General features: G+C 40.3%; 1 protein-coding gene across 2 annotated transcripts in view; it reads left to right on the top strand.

Annotated features, from left to right (window-relative positions):
- ZWILCH (zwilch kinetochore protein) overlaps nt 1-12,555 on the top strand; it is a 36,838-nt gene that overhangs the window by 365 nt on the left and 23,918 nt on the right. For both annotated transcript variants that reach the window (XM_045899823.2, XM_045899822.3), the window contains exons 2-4: nt 3,299-3,350; nt 6,017-6,112; nt 9,181-9,299. In XM_045899823.2, coding sequence (XP_045755779.1) covers nt 6,101-6,112; nt 9,181-9,299 — 131 coding nt within the window. In that variant the 5' untranslated portion in view covers nt 3,299-3,350; nt 6,017-6,100. The remainder of the gene's footprint in view (nt 1-3,298; nt 3,351-6,016; nt 6,113-9,180; nt 9,300-12,555) is intronic.

Raw genomic sequence — 12,555 nt, 5'->3', positions numbered from 1 at the left:
AAGCCTCTTTCCCCTGCTTTGGGGAGAAGTGCCTTGTCAGTTCTCAGCGGCGCCTAAGTTTCAAACTAAGGCAGCTTTCCTGGAGTCTGGGAGTTGGGGAAAGGCCGGTTATCTGCTCCAGCGTGGGGTTGGCCCTGTGGGGGCTTGCTTGTAGTCTCGTATAGGAGAAAACAACGTTATCAATCGGGGTGGAAGGTGACAAGTTTTTCGAGGCGCTTTATTCATGCGGATGATCCACCGAATTTAGGATATGTTAGAGACGCCTCTCAGGATTTGGAAAACTAGATGTTGGCATCCTTCATCTCTTTAAAGCCTTTCTGGTGTGAAACGTATTGTCTATTCAGAATAATTACTTGTGCTACAGTTGTAATAACGTAATAGTGTGTTGGGTTTTTAAAGTACCCTTATTTCACTGTGCGCTAAGACTTTGTTCTTAAAGTGAAGTGCTAGTACAAAAGGGGATTCCATCTAGGTCTGCATCCAGCTTTAAAATCTAATCCAGCAGTTCTCAAATTTGAGCTTGCATCAGTCACCTGGAGGGTTGTCAAAACACAAGATTGCTGGGCCCCATTTCCAGGGTTTCTGATTTAGTAAGTCTGGGTGGGGCCAAAGAATTCTAACAAATTCCAGGTGAAACCTGCTGCTGGCTTGACACCACACTTTGAGAACCACTGATGTAATCTAACCCCTAACTTTCTAAATGCCATAATTTTTCATTATTTATCTTTATTGCTTTTTTTCCGCTTACAAAAGTAGTAATGTAGCGCCGGGGTGGCTCAGTCGGTTAAGCATCTGCCTTCGGCTCAGGTCACGATCCCAGGGTCCTCGGATAGAGCCTCTCATTGGGCTCCCGGCTCTGCAGGGGATTCTGCTTCTCCTCCCTCTGGCTGCCGCTTCGCCCTGCTTGTGCTCTCTCTCTGTCAAATAAATAAATAAAATCTTTAAGAAAAAGTAATAATGCTTGACAGTTTTTTGAACATTATAGACAGAGCACTAGGTTCTTTTTTTTTTATTTAGAATTTTTTTAAAAATTTATTTATTTGAGACAGAGAGATACAGAGAGAGAGAGAGAGTAGGAGCAGTGGGGAGAGGCGGGGGGGGGGGGGGGGGGTGGAGAAGCAGGCTTCCCGCGGAGCAGGGAGCCCGATGCGGGGCTCGATCCCAGGACCTGGAGATCATGACCTGAGCCGAAGGCAGACGCTTAACGACTGAGCCACCCAGGCGCCCCTAGGTTCTTTATTAATGTCTTGGATGGTTTTCAGTATGACACCCTATAGATTTATCTCATTGTTTTTAATTGCTTTGTAATATTTTATCCTATGTCTGTCTTATGTTTATTTAACCAGTTCCCCATTGATACAGTTTTATTTAGATCCTATTTATAATTCCCGGTTATTTCACAGAGCTTAGTCTTTTTCTCTACTTGTAAGCACAGAAGTCTCTTTTACTTCTCTTGAGTCCTTCACAATGCCTGTGCATCCAGTTGCCTACTGGAAATTTCCACGAGACCTCAAACTCAGTATCTGCAAAACCGAATTCATCTTTTCCCAGCAACCTGACACTCTTCTCCTGAATCCTATCTCTGAATTAAGAGTTCCAAATCTAAGATTCTCACTTCTCTTTTCCAGCACCCCCCCTCCCAGCCCCCATTCCATCTAAATCAGTCACCTGGTACCCTTGTTTCCCCTCTATCTCTACTGCTCTTGTTCAGGCCATTGTCACTTATTCACAGCTATTTTCCTGGCCTCCAAGTTTATGCCCTCCATCTCATGGTCAGAGAGGTATTTCCCAGTTAAAATTTTTTAGTGGGGCACCTGGGTGGCTCAGTCGGTTAAGCATCTGATCAGGTCATGATCTCGGGGTCCTGGGATTGAGCCCCACTTTGGGGCTTTGCTCAGCAGGGAGCCTGCTCCCTCTGCCTTTGCCCTCCCCCCTGCTCTCTCTCGTGCTCTCTGTCTCTTTCAAATAAATAACTAAATAAAATCTTTAAAATAAAATCTTTGAGTGAGTTCCTCTTGGTTTTCAGGATAAAATTCTAGTGGTATGGCAACATGTCTTCCATTGTGTGGCCACAGTACCCTGCACTCACCTCTGTTGGAGCACCCATCACCCTGTATTCTAACTGTGGACTTACTCTTTGGACTTCAGTCAAGACTATGAACCAGGGACTATGTTTTTGTTGTATATCCTGAACATCTAGGAAGAGTGCCTGCCTATAATATACATGACTGTTGAATAATTGAATAACATCCCTCAGTTATACACAAAGGGCAATTATCTTTAAGAATAAGTCACTGTCTTGTCCAAAATGGCAAAAGTGAATCACAGGCCTAGCTCTCCTGTTTTTATTTCAGGAAGTCAGAGTAGATCAAATAATAAATGGTATCCTGAAACAATTCCATTGGGCTTCTTTAGGTCTCTAAAGATTGTGTCTCTTTCAGAGTGTAGAGCAGACTGATGTGCATTTTGGTATGTTCAATGGTTTATAGTTCACATGCTTTGGGATGACTATTTTAGAACTTTCTTGAATGAAACGATAATTATTAAATGATACCCAAGAGTTTTGTGCCTAAATTTTTAAAAGGAAGTTGTTTAACATTATCAAATTTACTAAGGTTTTAGTGACCGCTCGTAAAAATAGAGGGAGGATAGGTGTTTCTATTTTAGCCATAGAAATCTAGGACTAGGAACCTTAAATAACTTTTCCGTGGTTACCCACTGATTCAGTGGCAGATCAGAATCCAGTGATTTTTACTTCCTATAAGTTACATGGTATATTACATTTTAATAGTAACTGATGATGTGTTTTAGAAGATGAGAGTAGAGGTAGGTAACCTGATTTCCTGCTGCCTCTGAGAAGCTATTGTGCCCAGTTGTGGGTAGCAGTCTATTAATTTCTACCACATCTCTTTTTTTCTGATATTCTTCTTTTTTTTTTTTTTAAAGATTTTATTTATTTGTCAGAGAGAGTGCGTGCACACAAGCAGGGGGAGTGGCATACAGAAAGGAGAAGCAGGCTCCCCGCTGAGCAAGGAGCCCTATGGGTGACTTGATCCCAGGACCCTGGGATCATGACCTGAGCCGAAGGCAGATGCTTAACTGACTGAGCCACCCAGGCGTCCCTTCTCATATTCTTTTTCTGCTTTTTCCCCCTCTTCCCAACCATGCCTTAGGGCTGTCAGGACTACTTTGCGCTTTGCTTTTTTCACTGGTGTCCTACAGAGGTAAAGTGATGACTACTGAATTTAAATATCAGAATACTATGACTCTGTTTTTCACGTGTAGTTCTTCATTTCAGGGAGTTTGATGAAGAAAAGAAAGGAATCCATAAAGATCCATTTATCTATGAGGTATGAACAATTTATTTCGTTTTTAAACACAACTCAGTAATCCTAACATTCTGCTTTTTTAAAAGTTGGGTTCATTGAAGTTAGTTTATAGTAAATCCCACCCTTTTAGGGTACAGTTCTATGAGTTTTTACAAATGCATCAGTCATATAACCACCCCCGTGATCAAGATCTAGAACATTTCTGTCACCTCCAAAAATCTCATGTCCCTTTATAATCAGCCCTTTGTCCCTGGCCTTTTCCAGAATGTTATATAAATAAAATCATACGGTATGTAGTCTTTTGGGTCTGGCTTCTGTCAAGGAATGTAATGCATTTGAGATTCATCTATGTTTTGTGTGTATCAGTAGTTCATTCCATTTTATTGTTGGATAGTATCCCATTGTTTGGGTGTGCGACACTTACCACTTACCAGCTGATGGACACTTGGATTGTTTCCAGTTTTTGATAGTTATGAATAAAGCTGCTATAAACATTCATGGATTTATTAAGCATTTAATATATGCCAAGGGTTCCATAGCTAAAGTCCCCATATGGTTTAATCTATAAAATAATTAGTGAACTAAAATTAATTGTATGCTAAAAGACAAATAAGCTGGAGAAAAATAGTCATATAAGATAAATGTTAATATATATATAATACATAAAAAATTCTTAAAAATCAAAGAAAAACGACAACTGTAATAGAAGAATAGACAAAAGACATAAATAAGTAAGCCCAGAAAGAAAATTACAAGTAGAGTTATTTCTTACTGTTTGAATTTTCACTAACCAAACTCAGGAATTAAGTATATCTAGGTAAATGTATTAATCCCTCCCCACTGGAATTCTTGCTTGATACGTATATTAGTTTCCTAGGGCTGCCGTAACCACAAAATGGTTTGCTTAAAACATCAGAAATTTATTCTGTTGCAATTCTGGAGACTAGGACTCTGAAATGGAGGTGTCAGGAGGGCCATGCTCCTACTGAAGGCTCTAGGAAAGGATCCTTCCTCAGCTCTTCCTAGTTTCTGGTGGTTTCCAACAATCCTTGGAGTTTCTTGGCTTGTAGACACATCACTCTAATTTCTGCAGCTGTCAATACATAGCATCCTTTTGTGTCTATGTCTCTAAATCTTTCCCTCCTTATAAGTACATCAGTAATTGGATTTAGGGCCCCCCCCCAGTCCAAGTTAATCCTCAACTTGATTACGTTTGCCAAGACCCTTCTTGTAAAGTCCATTCAGAGGAACCAGGAGTTAGGACTTCATGTCTTTCGGGGACATATTCAATCCACAACAGTACTTGAAACTCAAGAACCTAGTAGATTATAATAACACAACATCCTTTGCTTTCTGGATTTGGTATCTAAATGCTTTAGGATCCAAACTGAGAAATGAAATGGATTCAGGTAATGAGAGTTATTTGTCAATGGTAAGCCTTTGAGAGACTGGTCACCTTCATTAGTAATCAAATAAATGAAAAAAACAGTAACAACCAAGATACTATTTTTTGCTGTGAGATGGTAAAAATAAACAGTGAAAATATACTCTGTGTTGCCATAAGTGATGGGAATGCAAATATGTGGGGGCAGCATATTTGCAAGGCAATATGACAAAGTTGGTGTGTTTCTAACTATTCATTTTAAGAAAGTAATTCAAGGATGTCTATTATTAGTTGTTTATTATAGTAGATAACTTAAAAGTATCCAAATGTTGGGGTGCCTGGGTGGCTCAGTCGTTAAGCGTCTGCCTTCAGCTCAGGTCATGATCCCAGGGTCCTGGGATCGAGACCCGCATCGGGCTCCCTGCTCAGCGGGAAGCCTGCTTCTCCCTCTCCCACTCCCCCTGCTTGTGTTCCCTCTCTTGCTGTGTGTCTCTCTCTGTCAAATAAATAAATAAAATCTTTAAAAAAAAAAAAAGTATCCAAATGTTGAACAAAATGGGATTAGTTATATGATGGTAGAGCCAAAGAACACTTAATGGGGTGGAAAGAAGTGTATGATACAGACTGTCTATTTTTATTAAGCAAAATCCTATCTAGATATCTAAATACTGAATACATTTCTACTTAAGTAGATTTATTTATGGAACAAGATCTAAAATAGTTGCCAACCATGCTAATAACAGTAGTGATTATCCTGGCTAGTAGAATTATATGTGAGTTAAAATGGCTTAGCTATCTATTTTCAGACCTTTCTGCAATGAACATGCTTGCAATTGGAATGAAAAAATACATAGTTCCTAGAGATTGATAAAAGTTCTAAATTCCATAGTACAATCAGAATAAAAGATCATATTTATAAACTGCTAATTATATGGTACATTATAGTAAGTACAGTATGAGTCAAGGAAGAGGATGTCTCTGATCCTCATCAAAAGAAGGCTCTATAAGGCAGGGTGCACTTTAGGGAGGCCTTGAAGCCTGTGTAGAAGTGAATAGAGCTAGGTTTGTCTAAACATGAAAAAACAACATGGCAAAGAATAAATGAATGCTTCTCTTTAGAACATTATGTCTTGTTCAAATTCTCTTTTTCAATTGTTTCTGTAAAATTAGTCTTTTTTTTTTTTTTTTAGTAACATAATGTATTATTTCAGGGGTACAGGTAAAATTAGTCTTTGTGTTTAAATATTTGTACTAATATATATGTGTGTATATATAACTGCTTGACTTTATCTATTTTTAATAGGCTGATGTTCAAGTGCAATTGATCAGCAAAGGCCAACCAAATCCTTTAAAAAATATTCTAAATGAAAATGACGTAGTATTCATCATGGAGAAATTGGTAAGTAGTGCTTGGGCTTTGCACTTGTTTAATTTTTTTTTTTTTTTAAGATTTTATTTTTAAGTAATCTCTATCTTCATTGTGGGGCTCGAACCTCGAGATCAAGAGTCACATCCTCCACCAGCTGAGATAGCCAAGCACCCCTGTCTTTGTTTAATTCCTAATAGGCAAATTCAGTTTATTGGGAATGATCTCAGATGTGCACATTTTTTTTTAATCAGCAAATTAGTGAAAGTGGATTCTAATTCTTTTAGAAGTAGATACAGTGGTGTCCAATAGAAATATAATGAGAACTGTATAGGTAATTTAAAATTTTGTAGTAGCCTGATTTTAAAAAAAAGTGAAACTAATTATCATACAGTAATATTGACTTTTTTCTTTTGTTGTCCACTTCTTTGAATTTTAGCGCATGTATAGATTCTGGTAATCACCACCACAATCAGGGCACAGAATAGTTCCATCACCCCAAACAACTCCCTCATGCTATCCCTTTAAAATCCCCCTGGCAACCACTGATCTCTTCTCCCTTGGTGTAGTTTTATCTTTTTAAGAATGTCGTGAATGGAATCATAGAGTCTGTAGCCTTTTGAGTCTGACTTCTTTCACTCTGTATAATGCCTTTGAGATTCATCCAAGTTGTATGTATATCAGTGGTTCATTTCTTGTAATAGCTGAGTAGATTCTGTGGTATGGATGTACCACTGTTTATTTATCTAGTCACTCTTTGAATGACATTTGGGCTGTTTTCTGTCTCCAGTGATCATGAATAGAGCTGCTGTTAATAATTTTTGTACAGATTTTTGTGTGAGTGTGTTTTTTCTTTACGGTAAATAGTGAGGAGTGGGATTGTCTGAAATTAGGTTTAATAATGCTTTTTATTTAGTCTCATATATCTGATAATACCATTTCAATGCATAGTGAATATAAAAATCATTAGTGAGATATTTTAAGGTTTTTTTTTTTTTCCCCATACTGCATCTTTGAAATCTGGGGTGTATTTACACTTACATCTTCATTTGGTCTGGCCTCATTTCCAGTACTCAGTAGCTGCGTGTGGCCAGTGCCTCTTTTATTGAACAGCACAGCATAAGTAGCTATGACTCATGAAGTTCTACGTTTTAATTTTTGTTGGTGAAATGGAAGAGAAAACTTCTTATCTTTTGCATCATTTTATAATTCCAGCCTGAAGCCTTTGTGTTTTAATTATGGTGTTTTGGCAGAGCAATTATAGTGATTTTTATTGAGTGGTGATAATGCTGTCAGGTTATACAGTTGCTTTGGGGCCAGAACACATTCCTTTGACTACATTTTTCCTGAAGTAGATTGGAACAGTCTCTATTGGGGAAAGTGGAGGTACTTTTACAAGGAACTCTTCTGTTTGCTTTAGGACTCTCATGCTCTCTGGTGAAAGAACAGGGAGCTTTTCATTTGAATGCATACAATAGCTCCTTTTGGGGAAGGGGGGCAACTTTGTTTTTTATGTTAATGAAAAGGTGTTTTTTTTTTTTTTAAGTTTTTTTATTTGAGAGAGAGAGATCACAAGGGGTGGGGAAGGGTAGAAGGAGAAGCAGACTCCCCTCTGAGCAGGGAGCCCGATGCAGGACTCCATCCCAGGAGCCTGGGATCATGACCCAAGCCAAAAGCAGATGCTTAACCGACTGAGCCACCCAGGTGCCCCTAATGAAAGAGTGTTATTACTGCTTATCTATAGTGGACAGATGCTTGGGAAATAATTATAGGTGAGTTATGTGGTTGAATTTAAACTTTTGTTATGGGGAAAAGGGAAAGTGTATGTAGAGCAAAAGCCAAAAAAATTAAGATGTTCAGATGAAGATGAGCCACCTAGGAAAAGATAAGAATGAGCCAAGGGGGATCTGGGAATGTGGTCGGGATCCCAGTGAGGACGCAGCTCGCCCTTGTGGGATGGTCCCTGGAATTCACTGGGGCTCTGGCATTTTTGGATGAGGAGCAGTCAAAATGGCCATTGTCTCTGCAAAGATCAGTAGAACTTACAGCATGAATTTTAGGTAGATGGGTATTAAACAGAAGAAAAAAATGACATTTTGGGTACCACCAATTCTGGGAACTCTTTGGAAAGCCAGGCCTAGAAGGGACTGAGATCTGTGATCTGGCAAAAGAAATTCAAAGTTGGGGAAATATCTGGGTCTGATACCTATTAAGCGGACGGAGTATTTACTGCCCGAAGGCTTAATTAATGGATAAGATCCTGAGTTTTGAAATCAGACTGTCTAGATTCAGATGTTGCAGTTGCCATTCACTGGCTGTGATTCTAGGCAAGTTATTTAGCCATTTGCTACCTCAGTTTTCCCATCTATAAAACAGAGTTAATGGGGCACCTGGGTGGCTCAGTTGGTTAAGCGTTCCACTCTTGGTTTTGGCTTGGGTCATGATCTTGGGGTCGTGAGATTGAGCCCTCTCCCTCTGCCCCCCTCCTGAAAATAAGTAAATAAAATCTTTTAAAAAAATTATAATAGTATCTGTTTCAGGGTTTTTATGAAAAGTAACAGAAAACTTAGAACAATAGCTGTACATAGTAATGCTCAGGAAATGTTAACTCTTGGGGTTATTGTTATTATTGGCAAAGCTGAACTATGTAATTACTTAAACATGGAGATATTAGAAACACATAGATTTCAGAACCCTGTAACACGAATGAGAGCTGCTAGTCCTAAGAGTAGATTTAAGGAGAAATGGCTGTGGCCCTTTGAGTTTTGGGAGTGAAAAATCAGGAGTCTCCCATGGATTTCTCTTGGTGTTTTGTCTTTGGTTCATCATTTTATACATGTTGGAGCACTTCCTTTTCTAATGGCATCAGATGCTTCCTCTATCAGTAGCAGCTTAGATCATTATCTTTTTATAGGACAGCGGAAATGCTTCTGATGGCAAGATTTGTTGGTACCAGACTGGTTTGTAGCTGTGATTCTTGCCATCACCCAGTCATTTGTGCTTAAGAGTTTGGAAACCAGTACATTATATTCTAGCATAGTGAAGAATTGATTGGTGAGTGTTCTTTTACCTGATTAAATAATTAAAAAATATTTTTTAAGCCTTTGGACAAGGAAGAAACAAGTCATGTTGAAGAACCACAATGTGAAGAAACGGTTATTTCTGATTTCTCTACTGGAGAGAATGTCGGACCACTTGCTTTACCAGTTGGGAGAGCAAGGTAAGTTTTTCTTAGCATCGAGCTAGGAGGAGGGCTGAAGGCTAGGATTTAAATGAAAGCGTTCTTACCAACATTGGGGAAAAAAATATGTATCTAGTCCAGGTCCTCCCCTCCCTTCTTCCCCCTCTCCCTAGACACGATACTCAAATCTCCAGGGATAGCTTTCGTGTCTTTTTTTTTTTATTCTTATGTTAATCCCCATACATTACATGATTAGTTTTAGATGAAGTGTTCCATGATTCATTGTTTGTGCATAACACCCAGTGCTCCATGCAGAATGTGCCCTCCTCAATACCCACCACCAGGCTAACCCATCCTCCCACCCCCCTCCCCTCTAGAACCCTCAGTTTGTTTTTCAGAGTCCATCATCTCTCCAGGGATAGCTTTACTTGAATATCCTATAGGTGTCCCAAGCATGACCAAGAAGACCATGTCGTGGTCCCTTTCTCTACTCCCCCGTACTGTTTGTTCTTGCTTCTCAATTGTTTTCGTTGTATTTGGTTCCCCTCCAGTCTTTCTTCCTTGCTGCCGCCAGAGACCTTCATAAATCACTGAAAGCCTGATTGTGTTGCTTCCTTGCTTAAAAATCCTTCGCTGGTTCTTGTTGCCTCATGATACAATCCAAATTTCTTTTGAATGACACATAAGAACCTTCACTGTCCAGTCCAGAGCTCCTCCACCAGGGGATCCATTCCCAGTGGGCATTTGGAAATACGCAGGGATACTTTTTGGTTGTTACAGTGACTGAGAGGAGTGATTGGCCAGGGCTGTGGCTAGTGAATGTCCTGCAGTGCACTGGGCTCTCCTGCGCGAGGAGGAATTATCCCATCCCGACGCCAGCAGTGCCCCTGGTAGAAAGCCTGCCGCCCCCATCTGCCTGGCCAGCTTCACTTCCTGCCTCCCCACTGTGTAGCTGCGGGCAGCTCTCCCCAGCTGGCCCCCCTCGCCTCCACAACCAAAGTTATTGCCGTCAAGGAGTTCTGGAGGATATAGTCATATAAATAATAACATTGGACCGTAAGGACTCTAATAATAATATTCACAAAGTGACTCTCCTTCATGGTGGTTTTTGTTTGTTTTGCTGGGTAGAAGCTTGTAACATTTTTCTGTAGTTAAATTTATCAGTCTTTATGGCTTCTTGATTTTAAGTCATGTTTGGCCTTTTTTCTTTTCTCCCCGACAACTTAAACATTATTTATTGGTGGTGTTTTCTCCATCCAGTGTTTGTTTGGATTTATCCATATGCTTATCATTGCCTTGCTTTGCATTTGGAACCTTCCTTTTGGGATTATTGTATTTCCTTTCTGAAGTACAATCCCTTAGAACTTCCTTTGTTGAACATCTGTTGGTAATAAATTAAGTTTTCATCTCTGAAAAATTTCAAGATACATTTTTGGGCAACTTTTAATTTTGATACACTTTCAAATTTACAGAAAAGTTGAAGGAATAGCACAAGAACTTCTGTGTACCCTTGACCCAGATTCACCAGTTATTTACATGTTACTGCATCTGCTTTGTGACTCTCTCATCCTCCCCCTCCTCCTCCTCATCCTCCCCCACTCTGCCACCTATATAACATACTCCTATCACCCACACACATTTTTTTAAACGAAATATTGAGAGAATGTTGGAGAAACTGTGCTCCTTTACCTCTAAATACTTCACTGTGTATTTTCTGAGAACAAGTATATTCTCTTATGTAAACACAGAACAATGACCAAGATCTGGAAGTTTAACAGTTACAGTACTATTATTCATACTCATTCACAGAGTATGCAGTTTTCTTTTTTTTTTTTTTAAGATTTTATTTATTTATTTGACAGAGAGAGACACAGCAAGAGAGGGAACGCAAGCAGGGGGAGTGGGAAAGGGAGAAGCAGACTTCCCGCGGAGCAGGGAGCCCGATACGGGGCTCGATCCCAGTACCCCGGGATCATGACCTGAGCTGAAGGCAGACGCTTAAGGACTGAGCCACCCAGGTGCCCCGAGTATGCAGTTTTCTTAAGTATTCCAATGACTAATGACCTCAAGCATCTTTCATGTGCTTATTGGCTTTTTTTTTTTGCCCCAGCTTTATTGAATATAATTAACATATCCTACCTATTTCTTTTGCTTGATCTCGCAGCCTACTTTCCCTCCTACTGAACCTCTACCCTCACCCTATTGGACTCCCCACTTGTAGATAGCGCCATTCTCCTCACTTGCAGGTGCGTGTGTCTTCATCTGCCTGGTGTGCCCTTCTCCCAATTCTTCACTGGGTGAAATATTTATGTATTTTGCTACTTAATTTCCAGACTTTTGTTTCTGGGATACTGGGTATTGGAGTTTATAATTAGAAACGTATTTGGTCTTTGTCCACTGTTCCTGGCACAGAGTTCCTAAAGCCCTTAGAATTTCCTAAGTGAGGAGAAAGAGGAAGGTGTTTTTTATTATGTTAGTGAGGTGGCTTTTGGGGGCACCTGGGTGGCTCAGTCAGTTGAGTGGCCAGCTCTTATTTTCCCCTCAGGTCATGATCTCAGGGTCCTGGGATCCAGCCCTGCATCAGGCTTTGTGCTCAGTGGGAGTCTGCTTGAAGATTGATTCTTTCTCTCCCTCTCTGTCTGCCCCTCCCCCTGCTCACATGAACATGCGCTCTCTCTTTCTCTCAAATAAATCTTTAAAAAAAAAAATTAGGTGGCTTTTGGAAAGCCCCTAGGTAACTTGTGGCTTGGGGCAGAGGGTTGTCAGGGTACCAACCCTGTGATTAGAGGGTTAGAACACTCAGCCCCACCCCTACCTCCAGAGAGGGGAGGAGGACTGGAGGTTGAGTTCAGTCCCCAATGGCCGGTGATTAATCATTTCATGCCTATGTGACTAAGGCTTCATAAAAACCCAAAAGGAGAGTGTTTGGAGAACCTCTGGGTTGGTGAACAGGTGGAGATTTGGGGAGAGTGGCTCACTAGGAGAGGGCATGGGCTCTCTACACTCTTTCCCCATACCTTGCTCTGTGCATCTCTTCCATCTGGCTGTTCCTGAGTTATAACCTTTTATGATAAACCAGTGATCTAGTAAGTAAAGTGCTTTTCTGAGTTCTGTGAGTCGCTCTAGCAAATCAGTTGAACCCAAGGAGGAGGTTGTTGGAACCTCTGATCTATATCTGGTCAGTCAGAAGCACGGGTGACAACCTGGACTTGCCTTTGGCATCTAAAGGTGGGTGGCGATGGGCTGGGGTGCGTCTTGTAGGATTGAGCCCTTAACCTGTGGCATCTGATGCTGT

The sequence above is a fragment of the Mirounga angustirostris genome, unplaced genomic scaffold (assembly GCF_029215605.1).
Source record: "Mirounga angustirostris isolate CCGP_5_RB_7025 unplaced genomic scaffold, mMirAng1.0.hap1 SCAF_9, whole genome shotgun sequence".
Classification (NCBI taxonomy): Eukaryota; Metazoa; Chordata; class Mammalia; order Carnivora; family Phocidae; genus Mirounga; species Mirounga angustirostris.
Note: the sequence above shows the minus strand (reverse complement) of the source record. Positions and strands in the feature narration are given on the sequence as shown.